General features: G+C 38.5%; 1 protein-coding gene across 1 annotated transcript; it reads right to left on the bottom strand.

Annotated features, from left to right (window-relative positions):
• Positions 1-103: 103 nt before the first annotated feature.
• Positions 104-3,684, bottom strand: LOC116210203 (protein phosphatase 2C 16). The gene is made up of 4 exons (XM_031544036.1): positions 2,041-3,684; positions 1,170-1,535; positions 950-1,055; positions 104-807 (listed from the first exon to the last, which is right to left on the bottom strand). The coding sequence occupies exons 1-4, from the start codon at positions 2,809-2,811 to the stop codon at positions 452-454; spliced, it is 1,599 nt and encodes a 532-aa protein (XP_031399896.1). The 5' UTR covers positions 2,812-3,684; the 3' UTR covers positions 104-451.
• Positions 3,685-17,737: the final 14,053 nt, after the last annotated feature.

Raw genomic sequence — 17,737 nt, 5'->3', positions numbered from 1 at the left:
GACAGAACCTATCTATCCCATAACTAATTCTAACGGTTTGGGTCGATGATCATCTCGAAAGGTACATGCAATCCATACATAATCCCAGAGGAGGAGAAGATTATGAGTCAAACTCAAATTTCAAATATTGTGGGCATAGTATAATTTCTTGATGCACTAAAAAAAGAGCTGTCCTGCTATACAGCACAACAACAACACAACATCCTAAGACCCTGTCTTCCTCTCATGAAATACCTTGCAGACACACATTTTCCTGAAGCCCATGAGAAAAAAATTGGATGGACCAAAGTTGTGTTCATCATTACAAGTGCTTCTGTTACTGTGGACAACACATATACTTATATTAGTGGTTTGATATTTCTGATAAGCTAGTTATCGATCAGTCGATGGGTAACTGATGTACTGTATGTCACGGCCAGTGTTGGGTGGCTGACTGTTTCGGTCCCTTCCCTCAGGTCTTGGTCTTGAACTTCCTCTGGGCCTTGAGGTCCACGACGACCACGGAGATGTTGTCCTCACTACCCTTCTCAAGGGCCAGCATCGAGAGGTAGTCGGCCGCAGACTGGGCTGCAGGGTCCACCCCCTCGCCTCTTACCGTGGGAAGGGGCTGGGTTGGGGACGAGGACCCAGCACTGTTCCTTTTGTGCCACAGGAGGATCCGCCTCCGCGCCACCTCGCAGGCCTCCTCATTCGTCATCACATCCCACAGACCATCGCTTGCTAGGACGAGGCACTCATCATCCCGTGCTCGTGGGATAAACATCACCTCTGGTTCCGGGATTATCCATGGCTTCAGGTACGCATCACCTGCCAAGGTAAATACAGACATTAAAGCAAAGTTTTAAGTTACTTCTCTTTCGATTTGTGGTTTCAGGAAGAATTTTGAAGGCAGTGATAGAATTTCTTTTTCCCAACTCTCCACGACTAGACAGAGCAAATAAATACATACCGATTGATCTTGACATTGCAAGAACACCAAAAACGCGATGCCCCTTCCACTGTATGACCTTGCCTCCAGCAGCTTCAATTCTCGCATACTCTTTCTCCGAATCCGGCTATATAATGAACAAAAATAGTGAAAAGACAAATATACACAACTTTTCAAAAGATAATATGTGTTTTATCAGGGACAGCCTTGACAGATAATTCAAGATAAAATGCAGACTCACTTTGTGATCGACCGACAGAGCCATGGATTCTTTACCCCGCAACAAGACAGCTCTCGAGTCACCACAATTAGCTACTATGATGTGTGATGAACAAACTAGAGCTACCACAGCTGTTGACCCCACAGTCTCGGGGGCAACAGGCTCGAAGCAGGCGCCAGAAGAGCCTTCCCCTCCCTCCCCGACACCTCGGCTGATTTTTCCTCCAATCTCATCGTCCACTCTCTGGAAGCAGTTGGTGAAGGCTCTCTCCCACTGTACTTGCCTCATGTCCCCAATAATCCCGTTGCTTAAGTTCACATGCTCCTTCGCGAGTCCGATCTCTTCGGCCAGAGCCAAGTGGATCCGTTCATGACAATAATTTGCAACCTGCATGAATCCTCCATTCAATAAATTCTGATACTATTCGTGACTTGACCCTCATGGAGCCATGAATCAAGGCAACTCTGGCCATTTCATGAGCCTTGTGCACTTAAGCAGACTGTGTTAAATGGGTATGAGGTGTCAAAGCTTGGAGTCTTTGACAAATCAGTTTGCTCCAAAGATCAGTTTACCAACTCACGAGAGTTTTTCCGCTGTGGGATCTCAGCGAGGGCATATATAGTGAAGAACTAACTCTGAGGCGCACACACATATTCAATGAGAGATATTCGCATGATCCTGGTGAAATTACATGCATGCCATAACAGGATATAGCTATGATTCATTCCCTGAGATCTTTTAACTGCATCCAGATTAATTCTTAGAAATACCAGTAATCTAAGAATTAGGCGCCGATTGAGAATCATCTAAAGTTGATAAGCAGAAAGCTCGGCAAATCAAGTAGACCTAACCCAAACAGCAAATTGGGAGTATGATAACAAAGAAATAGTACCTGTGAGCCTCCATGGCCATCATAAACTCCAAAGAAGTGACTGGTCACATGTGTCAGACTAGGGTTAATTCCATCAACCACATGCTCCCCGATAAGCATCTTGATCGGGATTCTCAGGAATTGAGGCACACTGGTGACAGCATCTTCCATCTCATGTCTCTTTCCACATATAGACACCGAGCCCCACAGTGGTATGCAGTCGAGCTCGAACACACTTCTGATTCCTCCCTTACCAAGGCTCTTCACCTTCGGGAGTTGAGAAATGGCAGCTGAATTTGAACTGGAACTGCTCAAAGCCTCCACCTTCGAACTAAGGGATGCGACGAGATCCCCTTTGGAGACCTCGACTGAGTCCCCCAGAATAATGGCCTGAGCTAAAGCAGGGTCAGCATCTATCGGTTTTATCATGTCTGGATCAGGCAAGCCTATGGTGGACCCTGCATCTAGGGCTAACAACTCCTCAGCGATGACCATATTAGTCTCATCCCCAACTGACAAAACCTCGTCCTCCTCGCTCTCCTGAATCACGGAATTCCTGTTCTTGATGGTATCATCACTGTCACCTGCGCCACTTGATTTCAGAATCTGTGCAGCAACTTTACTACCATGATCATTTGTTAGCACGAGCTTCGGGGGCTTTGATAACAAGCTTGCAGCATCGGTCACAAGCTTGAGCCTAGTGATTTCCATGGAGGATGAGATCCCCGAGTTATCGCACAGAGAGTTTCCCATGTTAAGAGTTACTGCAACAGATGGAGACATCTCTTCCATATATGTATATATCCCCTCCTCTTGCCTAAAACCAATCAAAAGCAGACCCGCAACTCTGTTCTTACTCTACCATCAGACTAAGTCCCACAAAGACCTCCTCGAATACCAACAATTCCCAAACACTAGTAACTTCTAGGACAACAAAGGATCAGCTAGAGCAAGAACTGCACTTCAAGCTCAAATGGAAAAACGGGGTATCGGGCAAAACGAAGGACAACCATCCACGCAATCAGATCAAGAGATTGAATGGATCGAAGAGTCAATCAGCCCGAACGGATTCAATACTTTCTACTAATTTCATCTTCCTACACTTCAGAATAGAAGAGAATGCCCACAAAACTCCATCTATCAATCCATCAGTCTAATTCTAATACCCACCACCAACCGTTAAATAAAATCCAGGATGAAAACAACTGCTACCAACCTCTTATCAAAAACCAGATTAGGGGAAGCACAAGGAAGGCTCATAATGATAAAGGGGGGTGGAGACCTCGTAAAAGGAAAGCCTTCAAGCTTCACAGGTGAACCGTAAAAAGGCGACGCCTTTTCCACACAGAGACCATGGTTTTCCTGGATCTGAGGCAACCCATCATAGCCCCTCTTGAAAGGATGAATCCCTTTCTTTCACCTCTAATAACGACACCAACCCAACTGAGATAACATCGAATTAGACCCTACTCCAAGCTAAAAAATCACAGATTTTGTCAAGAAACCAGATTGGAGGGGTTCTTGGCTGAATGCTTAAGCTTACCCACACCCAGCTGAAACAGAGAAGACTTGGGAGGAGGAGGAAAAAGCAAGAAGGAAGGAAAAAGGAAACAATGATGGGTCAGTGAATGAATGAAAAAATGAAGACCCTCTCTCTCTCTCTCTCACAGAACGAGAATTTTTTTTATTTATGTGGAAAAGGAGCTGCTTTTTTTTTTTTTTTTTTTTGTTCTTGGGGGTTATTGCTTTAATTAAAACCGAGGAGAGGAGGGAGCAGGGCTGCTTTTTGCAGGGGACACGTATACAGCAATGGAGGGAAGCTATCGATCTTACATCATTCGATGCGTTTAGACAGAACAAACTCTTTTTTTTTTTTTTGGCTGACAACACAACACTGACACGTACACAGACACAGACACAGACAGACAGCAGAGAGAGAAAGAGAGAGATTAGAATTGAGTGAATGAAGACAGGGAAGCCCACTCATGGACTTTTCATGGGAAACACCAAAAAGAAAAAAAGAAGAAATTTTTTAAAAAAAGGCTACTTTGAGTGTCGACACGTGGCCCCTCCTTCTCAATCACTACTCCCTGCCCTCCCCCAAGACAACGACCCCGAATAATAATCTGTTTACCAATTTTTTTTTACATTTTATATTAATTTATTAACAATTAATTTATTACTTAAAATAAGATACGTACAGAAAATGATGATAATAATAACAATAATAAGGTACTGAGTATTGATATGCCTATCTTATAATCCATTTGGAATTTCTCCCAATTTATTTATTTTTTGATTGTTTAACAGGGCCGAAGACCGTAACAAAAGAAAAATAACAATAACAACAATAAAGACGGGTGTGAAAACATCAATTATATTACAAAAAAGTAATGGTCTCGTCGATAGTGGGGATTGAAAAAAGTGAAGATCAAGGGCAATTAATAACGTCATTCTCGCCAGTCAATCCGCGCAAGGATACATTCCCCATAGGTATGAGTTAGAAGAATCTACCAATCCTCAATTCACGAAGAGGATCCACTCGCGTAAACAGACGAGGGGCAGTGGGATCCCATCAAAGGATGATGTTACGAACTACTTCAGAATCCACCTTAACTTCGATCCTCCCATACTACCAGGCATACTCCAACCTTATAATGACACAACGGTTACTATTCACGCAATATTTAAGAATTAGTTAATAGATGTGAGCGTTACTAGAATTATTAAGTATATTATTCAGGAGAATTTAGGATTTTTGATAAAGTAAATACGACAACAAATCATTTCACGTGACCCAATTTTGGGCTTGCCAATTTTTATTGAAAACGAGAAATCTAAGTCTTAGTTTACTTTTGAAATTATCAGAAGCTACTAACAGTTGACCAACTGTGGGTCGGTTAAATTAGGTCAGCATATTTTTTTCTTAACCAAAAATTTGGATTTGAGTCATACATACGTATATATACGTATGGTGATCTATTTACTTAGCAAAAGAAATTATATATATATATATATATATATATGGAGAAAATCCACAATAAAAATTAGTGAGCCAATTCAACATGAATTTGAATTAATCGAGTTTATTAGATTTTCAGATATGAGACTATGCATAAAGGGAAAAAAGAATTACTACCATTAACGATTGAACCTTATCAGACAAGGAAGATCAATCTATGTCACCGTAACAACTTCCTAATGTTAAGTGTTGCATAATTATGCACAAATTTTCAAAACTCTTTTTAGTCAAAATTAACTAATTCAATTAAACTTCTCGTAAAAGTACTGTATCTCTACGCTCAAAACATTATTTGCGAAAAAAAAGTATCCAAAGTTTAATTTTACTCCACTTATCTTCAATTCAACAATACAATTATTAGTTTTATCTTTTTTTCAAATTTTTTAACTGTTCAATTCAATTTTTAATACTAAATTTTCTCAACTATTCATTACTTTTTCTATAATTCAACAACACAATTATTATTTTCTATTAACTATTCATTACTTTTTCACACTTTTTTCTCATAATTTAACAACACAATCATTACGATTTAAATAAATAAATAAATAAATAAATATATATATATATATAAATAAAGTTAGAATAAAGTTGAGTTTAACCCACCTTTAATTCCAAACAAGGTTTTATTGTTCTTGCTATGCTGCTTTTCCTTTTAGCTCAATGATTGAAACTCTTTAAAATTTGGAACTTAATTATTCTTTCCGAAAATGAGCAAGCAAGGACAAATCAGGCATGGAGTAAAATTAATCCATCGTTGCGTTCTCCAGCAACAATGATTAAGATGTTTTACACAGAGAGAGAGAGGGAAAAAAAGGGTGGGAGATTAAGGTGTGTTTGGATTGAGAGTTGAGTTGAGTTTTGATTTTAATTGGTTTGTAATGATTGTATTGTTGAATTGTGAAAAAATAATGAATAGTTGAGAGAATTTAATATTAAAAATTGAATTGAATGGTTAAAAATATTTTTTTTAAAAAGTAATGATTGTGATGTTGAATTGAAGATAAGTGGAGTTGAGTTGAGTTGAGTTGAGTTGAGTTGAAAATTGTTGCGAATCCAAACACACAAGTTTTCTGCCTTTGTTGGCCCATTATTTAGTTTTTGGGCTCAACAGGCCCATGCTTTGGCTTTGACAATGTCAATTTCAATGGTTAATTGGGAGCCAGCCAAAGAAAAAAAAGAAGTTAAATTAGGAGGATAATTATAAAATTAGGAGGATATCTAAGCGGATTTTTGTTTTTTTTAATCACGAGTTGTGTCTGAATTTTACATGATTAGTCGCCAAGGCCACTTATAAATGACTTGCAAACTCATTGTACATATTAGCCTGGCCACACCAACTGTGTAAGTGATCCACTGGAGAGTTCACTTTTACATGATTTCAAGGTTTAAATAGTTTGTTAACCAAAACATCTTCTTTCCCCTGAGTTAAATTCGAATACTAATATATTAAAGAACTTGTGTAATGCTTGATGTTGAAGTCCTGAATCCCAGAAAAGTTGAAAGAAAAATGTAAAATTAATCGGTAATTGTAACACCCTTGTTCCAAAATTTTTCTATTGTCTTCTTGCGAAAGAAGAGAATGAAATCTTTCTTCTTTGAGCTCACACGAAAGTTAATTTAAATTTGCTGAGTCCACAATATTCTCATATTTGATTGGACCCTGACAATTCATATTTTCACTCGAATGGTAATATAAATTACTATCATAGGGTAAGAATGGAAATTCTCACCTTCATGGGAATGTGCATTACTAGTAATTTAACTAGTCAAGGAGCCCGTGTATTGCGCGGAAATTTACAATCTTTATTAATTAGATTGAATCCCGTTAAATTAATAGGATCAAACTTTGGAACCATAATCGAGAACGACAATAGACATGCAGACGTGAGAATAGCTATCTCTTCTCTATCAAATCGTAGTAAACGTGCTCGTTTATCTAGAAAACGTGCAACATGTTTACTATAAAACATCAAGTGATCAAACAACCAAATATGACTTTTTGAATGTGAAATCTAATATTCGAAAGTTTGATGGGCCCCAACTAATTCAGTCTAGTCGGATCAATCCATTAAGAAGTAAATATCTCTTAACGTGAATTTTCTCCTTCTATAAGATTCGAACCTAAGATTTTGCTTAACAGGAATAAGCTCCGAATCACTTGAATCAACCAAATATGATTTGAAATCCTCAAAGATTAAAATATAAGAATTTTCAACACATCCAATTTAATCTTCCCTCGTGAAGGAGAACAGTCAGAGATGACAATAATGACGAAGAGATCGCGAACCCCAAAAGTTACAGTGGTAACTATGTTACATTGCAGCGAAGGCAAGATTGCCGAAGCCCATAGTAGTTTACAAAATTCATACTATGCACAAAAACTTCTATAAGAAAAGGCTCCATATCTAGAATAATAAAGATCAAATATGACACGAGGATTTATCAAAATAATAGTCAAGTGTAAGGATGTCTGACCCATTTCCATCATAATATCTCTAAGGGAGCTAGGGAACAAAGGCACCAAGAACCATGCTCAAATCACCCAATACTGTAATTGTGATGTGGTTTATGGATGATTTACTATTGTTATGGTCGTGGAAGTCCACATTGAATTGTTGCATGGTATCCTTGATCATCTCCACCTTGTAATAACTTATCATACTAAAACCCATGATCGTAAAAGAAAGAGAAAACTACACTTTTTATCCTTTATCTTTACCTACTTTTCTATTTTCATTCTTTTTTTTTTCTATTTTCATCCTATACCTTACGTTAATTTTCTATTTTCATCATGCCATGAGCTAATCTATTAAATATGCTAAGTTGGATTTCGGTGGACAATCCATGTCAGAAAAAAAAATGTCACATCTACATCTTCCTTTTCATTGGATTTTATATTTTTATTTACAAGAGAAATATTGATTTCATTAATTAATTCAACAAAATCTTCTCGGTGACCCCATTCTTGCTTGATTTTCTAACAGACTCTTCTCAGCTCCCCCGATTAGATCACCAATGACTCACCAAATAGAAATTGTAATTCTTCAATATCTTCTCCTAATCGATGTTGTTAGTTTGTAGTAGCTTTGCTTAGGTCTTTCTTGAATTAGGCAAATTGCTTTTGCATCTCTGATATGGGAGAAGAGACGGAAGACCTCCCCGTTGATGTGTTCGGTATCGTTCAATGTGAATTATCTTTTTTATGGGTTTATTGTTTCTTTTAAGTCTGTCAGCATCCTATTTTGATCCACCGATTCTAAGAGAGGACATCAGCAAGGCTCTCGACTAGGACTCTAGAGCTTTAACAAAAAATGGTCAGGGCAACCTATGAAATTTTGCGGCACACACAATTGATCCCGAAGAGTAAGGCACGAATTATCAATATTCAAACCAAAGGCAGAGGACAAAGAGGAAATCACGTCTCTGTATCATTTTCTTCGGTGAGAACGACTATCTTCGTGGATCCTAGAGCCAAGTTCGGTATTTTTAGATTGAGGTTTGATGAGTCGGGGACATTTCGACACAAAAATCACGTCGAGAGCCCATTCGAGCAAAGAGATAAAATTCGTGGGAGCTGGGGTGCCTAAACAGTGAATACAACAATTTGAGCACGGGATTCAACGCATCATATCATGATCAATCCTGAACCTAAAAGGGTGAATTTCACATGCTTGTCCTAGGAAATCGAGTTAGGTTTAATTTGACGGGTCATTCATTCCAAGATTCAATACGTAGAGAGAGTTATGAATTTTTTAGCGCACCATGCGCAAAACTGTTAAACCGGGACAGACTCTGCCAGTCGAGGGAGAAAATTCATAGAAAATTCTATTCTTCGTATGTTTCGGGTACTTCCCGAGGTTGAACAATCTTCAAATTTTACGAGAACGTGCCCAACTCATGTAGCGATCAAGGAAAAATAACAGAGAGACCAAAAGGCTGATGAGAAGTTCAGAAAAATTTCAGTTTGACTGCTGGTCATAGCCCTGTACCTTCTGCTTTGGCTGACCAAGGTGGAGTGTACTCCACCCCTTCCCCACACTCAACCTCTCCCACACTCTTTCCCTAACTTCCCATACACTCTACCTTGACATTTCCCCACCTTAATCTTCCCTCCAAAAATTCGGATGCCCTAAGTACACCTCAATTGCACTTAACTCCACTTAACCTTGTCATTAAGCTTGCCCTTATAAGTCCATTGCATCATTAGCTTAATCACAACTCTTTTTGCACTCTCTCTCTAGCTTTCTCACTCAAGAACACTCTCCAAACTCCCATTATTTTTCAGATTTCGCTCAACCCCATAACAGCCCGGATACAAGGCCAGTTTGCCCGAAAACTCAACCGTTTTCCAGCGACCGCCATCTAACCCGATCCAAACTTGACCAAACTCCATATCCCACACGTATTCGACCTTCCGAGTCCATTTATGGTGTTAGTTTTGCCATTTGAAGTCATCTAGGTCCCGTTTCAGCCCAATCCAGATTCGGGTCCCTAGGGAGTTTCCCCGTTTCTAGGCGAGTTCTTCCTTCCCGACTTATCCGAGCCTCAAACAAACTACATATCCCACATGTATTCGACCTCCCGAGTCCATTTCCGGTGTTAGTTTTGTGATTTGAAGCTCCCAGCAGCCCGAACCAGCTCTTTCCAGAACCAGGTTCCGTAGGCGTTTTCACGGCTTCCCGGGCTTCCTGGACATTTCCACTACCTCACGACTATGGCGAGTCGTGCCATCACTTCCTAGGGGTTCCTCATGACCCTCACTTTCTACCGTGACAAGGTGGTCGCGTGCTGAGAGCCGCTTAACCGTGCACCACCGCCATTTCTCCCTTTTCTCCATTCACAGATTTTTTCCAGTCTTTACGGTTTTCTTTGCATCTCTCAGGAAAATAAACATGTCCAATCTCCATGAAACCAATGCAGGCATGATCCTCAGTCAGTTAGGAGTCCAATGCCACCGATCTTGCATCAAAAGACCACCGGAAGCCTCCCGTAGAGTCGTTTCTTCATCGGGTGCCAGTCGGGTCTGTGCCTCTGGTTTTCTATTCTGACCAGAACTTTGCAGGAACATACAGGTCATCTCGGGTTGAATCTCACTACGAGCCACATATCACCGTGATCCTCACTCAGTTAGGAGTTCAATGCCACCGACCTTGCATCAAAAGACCACTGGAAGCCTCCCGTAGAGTCGTTTCTTCATCGGGTGCCAGTCGGGTCTGTTCCTCTGGTTTTCTATTCTGACCCGAACTTTGCAGGAATATACAGGTCAGTTCGGGTTGAATCTCGCTACGAGCCACATATCAACGTGATCCTTACTCAGCTAGGAGTCCAATGCCACCGATCTTATGCCAAACGACCACCGGGACCCTCCTATAGAGCCTTTTCTTTATCGAGTGTCAGTCGGGTCTGTTTTTCCCCGACTGGGTCCGTCTCTTTTTACTGACCCCGACTTTGTTTTAGATTTTCGAAAAATCTACGCGTGCTCTCCTCCCGAAACCACCGCAGACGCGATCCTTAGTCTCTTGGGAATCCAACGCAACTAGCCCCGCTCGAAAATTCCCTCCCGATCAACCGGTACAGCCCCGACAAGCCGGACTGCCAGTTGGGTCTGCCGCCGACCCGACTTCACTGATTCGGGTCTGTTCGTTCCAGGGGGCAGAATCGACTTCCCGAAGCCGTTTTTCCGACTTTCCTCGACTTTTCCGGTAGCCCGGGGCTAGGTATAATCATTCCCGACTTAGAGAAGTTAAAACTTTTACGTTTTCTTTGCGTTTGTGTGGTGATAAGGCGGTCCATGACCGATTCGCATGCAAATTTATGTTTTTATGTGTTTTTACATCGTATTATGCATGTCTTCATCGTATACAGTGCTAGCATGTCGGGAAATAGCTTGAATCGAAGTCGAGGAGACCTTATTGGCTCGAGCAAGCCAAAGGAGCCTCTCGGCCTCACCCCAAGGGAGGTGGCTAAGAGACCCTCTTGGCTTCCTCGGGCCATGGATGGCCTCATTTCCCTGACTCAAGTCGTTTCCCGAGTTTTTACATTTTTCTCTTCCCATGAGTCGGTGCCGTTTTATCGATTCCTCTAAATATCGTGTTTGTGCTTGTTTGTATGTTTGATTGCGTTCTTAAGATCATGGCGGCACCGGCTATGTAAAAATGTACGTTGTCATTGTGTTTGATGTTTTACGCATGCAAGAAACGGTCAAAACCAATTTTTGGAATTGATTATAATAGCAATTTTCATTTAATCGGTGGTTTCATGTTAATTCGTATGCTAGGTACGTTAATATCGAACAATCATTTCATTGATCCATAACAATTGAGGTTCGAGGTCTCAATCATTAAACCATTCCACGAACGGGAAATGGGACTTGTCATTTGGTTAATGAAATCATTCGGCTTAAATAATTGAACAAATTGAATATTACTTTGTAAACGCATCGACGGATCACGAAATAGTGGAAATGCCCTTTTTCTAAAATCCCCAATTTCAAAGCATCGAGATGCGGGACACGAATATAATTAGTGTCCAGGGAGTACTCATGTGCTATGACTCGAGTCCGGGCCCAATTTGAGGCGGCTCAAGTCGAAATACACGAGTCCTCTTTAGACCTCTTTGTGTCATGTAGTCTCAATTTTACGCGTGCATCTCACATACCTTACCGTCCAAGGGCATAACCGTCATTTCGTGATTCGCCGATACCCTAGGCATTAAGGAGACCGAAATACCTTGATCTATGGATGAAAAATGGCGGCCCATTCGGGTGTGAGTTGCATTCGCATGACTCATTTCATTCACTTTTTGGTGTTTCTATCTTCTTATTGTAGCTTCGGTAGTTAATGTTGTTATTTCTGTCACAAAACACACAAAACCGAATTAATCATGCATTTGACTTAATCAAACATTAGATAATGGACATGTGGAATGCTAGGTTCCAATTTAGAGTCAAAACACAAGTTTGGTGTATTCAGTGAAACCGCAGTGACACTCCACGAAATAGAATCCTAAAACGAACCAACACACATAATCGACATAGAACCATATCCCAGCCCACCTCTTTGTTTGCCTAGGTTAGATACATTATTTGCTAATCAACCCCGGTTAATAACTGATTAAATCACGTACATTTGGCCTAATACAAAACTTGTCTGTAGTTGTCTGTATTTATCTGTTTTTGTCTGTTTTTCATCAGTTTTATCAGTTTTCTTCTATTTTTCATTTGCTTTGCTGATTTGTCATGGCTCGGGTCCGAACCCATAGGTTACATAATACACGGGGTACAACGCCCCAAATCACCGAACACGAGGTCCAACGCCTCCTAACTCACTGAGCGCGTGCAACCCGATTGCGGAATGGGATCTAGCCTCGAGTCACCATCACACTCCGAGTATGGCCTATGTGGAAGGCGATTTGGATTAGATGTGTGAAACGTGTTTAGATATCACCTGGGAGCTCGATCGGTCCAACGGTGACAACGGAAATCAATCGGTTCTCTTGCCGACCGATGGCTCGATCGGACCCGACCCCCGGCTCTTTGAGCCCGCGTTGCCTTAATTTATTTATCGGTCATTCAAAACACACGGTGAGCCGGAGTGGAATATTGACCCAATGCAAATCGATCGAGATCCATTTACTTATTCAATTGTACTTTGTAATTATTCGAGAGAACATTGCGAGGATTTTGTTTGTACATTCACTCATTCATTTGTAAGGATCCCCGATCGGCGAGCGAGAGGTCCGAGTGTCGAACCAGTCAAGTTGGTCTATTGTTACCAAGAGATGAGTAAGCTCGAATACTCGTGGTCTCAGTTCGCGTAGGGAATCGACCATCACAGTTCGATGAACTGTAACACTAAGATAGTGAACCGATTCCTCGATGCACAAGCCTACTCATCTTTCGGATTCTTGGCCCAACTTGATCAATTCATCGACTTTACGGTGTCAAAATGGGCGAGTCAAGTGCAACCCTAAATCACGCGGTAAATAAACAAAACGGCAAGCCTAGCAAACTAGAGTACCGAAAGAGCGTGCGAGATATAGGCCCGCACGTAATAGAACCCCTGAATTTGAAATTTTCGGTTCCGTATGACCATTGCCTTAGTATTTAGTTGTACCCCGTACCCCTAGACCCGGGCGACTCAACGGCCCTCGACCTACGGGTCGTAAACAGTAAGTGGCGACTCCTTCTCACGTGGGTCCGTCGCGCGTTCCCGGGAAGGTGGACACTTCCAAGCCGCATTGCATAGGCGCGCGCATGCGTGCCCCCATGAGATTAAAATTCGGGTGCGCACAAAGTCTTTTGACTTTTTCTTTTTTTTTCTCCAACAAATATAATGAATCCAATGAGAGGAAGATGCAAAGTTGCATTTCGATGGTACAATTTTGAACAAAGTCAAATTTAAAAACAAATGGACCACTTATTCGGTTTGATATGAAAGAATTAATAGACGTGATTTTTTTTTTGTTTATGATGATGTGGCTATTTATAGTGTCCATCTCAGCACACTTAACAGAAAAGTTAATGGTATGATGAAAATAGAAAATTAACGTAAGATACATGACGAAATTAGAAAAAAAAATAAGGAAAAGGATGAAAATAGAAAGTAAGTAAAGTTAAATGACTAAAAGTATAGTTTTCCCTAAACGAAAACCCATATAATTAGGGACATAAAGGAAAATGAAAGATAGTTAGATAATTTGAAGAAAATAGTAATAAAATTTCATGAAACTGAAATTCATACCACACCGTTTGCTGGGTTTTGTAGTCTATGCCAATGAAAGGGAGAGAATTTTCAAGGATAAGAGATGCAAAATCAGTTCACAAGAGGCTCATAGTGTGCCGTGTTGTGTGCTTGGATCCGAAGGTATAAGGGGTACAGAGAGGGTGGAGCAAGATGCAAGAGTGGAGAAGTTCTATGGTAAAATGGCTTCAGAGAAAATTGTGCCAGTAGGTGAAGAAAAGAATTTCAGGAAGATTAATAAAGCGTCTGAAAAGAAAAAAAAGAAAAAAAGAGAGATAGACTTAAAGAAGATTCAAAAGAAGTGGATCGCGAAAATCTAAATGAAGATATGTAAAGGCATTGATTGTACTCAGGACTCTGTATCAAATTCACTTTATTTACGTTGCATGAAATATAGAAATGAAGATATTTTTCGTATGCGCGTATTGTGAGCTATATGCTACTCGAGAAATGTGTTAAAGTCCTTTCGGTATCCTAAACATATAAAGTACATATAGAATTAACGTCACATATATCTTCTTGTAATATTAAAAATTATTCACACTTTTCAAGATAATAATTGAGCATCATAATTTTTCAAAAATTAAATAATTGAAAGAATCAAGAAAATTTAGAGAGTTTGGGGATAGTTGAAAAATATAGAAAATTTAGAGAGCCAAGGGTTAACTAATAAAACTTCACGTCTTGCGTTTCAACTTTTATAAATTATATATTGATTATCAGGAATTCACCAGATGCCTCCTAATGTCCTTGATACTCCATTTGGTTATAATATCTGCCTCTTCTGTGTTTTTGATATAATTTGTAGATGGCAAAGACATGTCTGATGATTACTGAGATTAAACTTTTTGGTGTTAGAGAAAATAAAAGCATTCGTCATTTATTTAAAGTCTCAAATTTTAGGATATTTTTTAGAAGAATATTTTTGGTGATCCTACCTGATAAAATGATCTGCAAATGACGTACTTTATTATGACAATTATCCATATTTGATGATATGGCATATAATGATTGGTGTCACATGTAAAAGCAAGCTACATAGACATGCCATGTCAGCAATTAAATGGCAAAACTAACAAAGAGTGGCAAAAACTAACAAAGAGTTGCCGCATCAGCAATTAAATGGTAAAAACCAACGAAGAGAGACAAACAAAGAGTGATTCATAAAAAAAATAATGATAATAATGAAGAGTGATTACAAGATAGATTTGGAATGGAAATGAAATAAAACACTTGATTTTATAGTAAATTTTAAAACGACCAACTGAACTTGGAAATATTTTAAAATACGTAATTTCACATGGTATCTACTGAGAGATTATTCGGTGATCATATCTCGTCACGTAGTGTGAGAAAACATCAATAAAATTGCAATAAACTAAATAATAAGTGTCAATCACTCGATTAATTATGATAAATTTTCTTAATTGAAACAAGTTTATTAGTTTTTTCTCACCACATCATTATGAGATATGATCATTTAAAATTTTATGATATCTGCCCAACTTTTTATCTAAAATATTAACCGCAGGCGCTATTAAATGCCAACAATCATTGAATAACACAGTTCGGCTCCTTTCTCTTGTTTTTATTGAACCAGTGAAAAAGCGCGTGCGATTCACTTGCGTTTGTCAATTTTATATATTTCTTAAGGTTAATTTTAACATATTATGTAAATGATACATTTCATGTACCCATAGGATTTATTTACTACATTTCCCAGAATAATTTGTTTAACAATTTTTTACAGTTGATACTTGTAATATATAGTTGATGACTTCTAGGTACGAAAAAATAACATTTATTGGTAGTAATATGATCTTCAAAGTTGGTATTTATCACGTCTCTTGAATAATATATTGAACTATTGCTTCAAGATAAAAGCAATCGAATGGGAAAAGTGACATTTATTAACAAACCGAATCTGCTGGAAAACTTAAAATTTCATAAGTTAAAGATATTTCCATACGATATATTCAGTTTATGTAATATAGTCGAGGAAAAGTTATGTTGATACAAGACTCTCTTGCTGAACTTTGTGCAATTAGGCTATTAGTTTTTCTGTAAGAATAAATTCATATATACACCTGTCTATTTCTTTATTTATAAAAATATATAGACTACAATTAATATAAATGCAAATTATAGCAATTATTTTCTCTGTTGGTATAGGTATTTCAATTGTTAGTAAACCATAAAAGGGGAAAAAAACTTCAGTTTTTAAAAAAAACATACATTTTTGTGCAATAGAAAAGCACAATAATTGTTGGTTTTTTCCATTTCTTGATGCATATTCTAATTAATTATTTGACTCGCACATGAAATGAAACATGTGAATTTTGATGACAGTTAAATGTTGCCCATCTGACAGAAAGAAGAAAGAGCTCATTGCCCATCATCGATAAAAATAACACATAGTTCATTGAAATATCTTAATGATATATTTTCATCACAAACCAAACAAAATGAAGCTTTTAATTTAAATAAACTCTCTAAAAAGACGGATGCAGTTTGTGCGACACTTAATTTCATTTTGTCTTCAATATATCGTTCCTCAAGTATTATACCATCCATTAGCAACCTTGTAACGAGATATTATAGACAAGCCTCCCATTCACAACCTATGGAAATGAAAATGCAAGTTAAAATAAGTAAATTTTCAAAGGAATAAAAAAGAACTCTAATTGAGAATCAAGATGCTAACGCTAAACAATATATCTTTAAAATCAGGTTACGTGTAATGATTTGAATGACATTAGGAATTCCATATCCTTGGGAGTTGAGCAGCTTTCCAAACAGAAGAAACCTTCCTCACTCTTTTGAGCCACACTTCATGTCAGAATGAGAATTATCCAAACAAAGAGATAATGATAAAAGTATGCATCTGTATTGGGCTACAAATAGGCGACAGAACTTGAAACAGATACCTATGCCATGTAAAGGCCTTTTAAGTACATGTATGCATCTCTTGGGTTGAGAACTCAAAATTTCAACTTTCAACAGGATTTCAACTCAAGTTGGTTTTGTTTGAGGTTGGACAAACATACCTAAACTCTACTCAATATCATAAGCAAAGCTCTACATGATTCAAACTTGTTCACCTATTTACTATCATGGAAAAATTGAACTTCAACTGAAGCAGCACACGAGTAACATTAAGCCGGTCACCTCATTGTTCTTCCGAAAGAAAGGACTTAAAAAGAGAAGAGATGATGCCTGCTTCTTTGATCTCAAGCCAAAAGCCTTGCTATTAGATTCTTCTGTATATCAAGCAATAATATATATATATATATATATATATATATATGTATGTAGAGTACAACGGGAATATTTTTAGGAAATAGTAGAATAATAGGCATAGTGCATTTACCTCGCTGAATCTGGGGCCTAATCAATTCACTGCTGACATAATTAAACTCAAATCAAGACTTATAACCTAGTTATTATATTTTCATATAAGGTTCTGTAAATCATTTAATCTCTAGAAACTCTTCCGTCTGCCCAATTGATATGCGTATCGAGCAATTTTGATTCTTAGTGACGTAATGTCACATAGATAGAATAAAGTAAAAACAAAGTCTTCTTTATTCTTTTTTTTTCCTCACCAAGCTGACTTAGACATAAACATAAAAATAAAACTGAAATGTAAGAAAAAGAAAAGAATTCGAGGTAATTTAAGATCGAAACTTTGGTGTGAACATCAGTTAGTCCGTAATTGATAGGCAAAAGGAAATAACCACAGTGTTGCTTATCCAAAAAGAGACGACCACAATGTCTCACTTCCATACACCGATTTGAAATTGCAAAAATGATAAGTCCGTTTGTAATTACTTGACTGCAAGGTTGTGAACAATTGGTGTAGAAGTTCAATTTTAGCAGTTTCAAGAACCTCCTGTAATCATTATTTCCAGAACCTACAATAGATGATTGAAACTATTTCAGGAAGAGGTAA

Source organism: Punica granatum, chromosome 6, assembly GCF_007655135.1.
Source record: "Punica granatum isolate Tunisia-2019 chromosome 6, ASM765513v2, whole genome shotgun sequence".
Taxonomy (NCBI): Eukaryota; Viridiplantae; Streptophyta; class Magnoliopsida; order Myrtales; family Lythraceae; genus Punica; species Punica granatum.
Note: the sequence above shows the minus strand (reverse complement) of the source record. Positions and strands in the feature narration are given on the sequence as shown.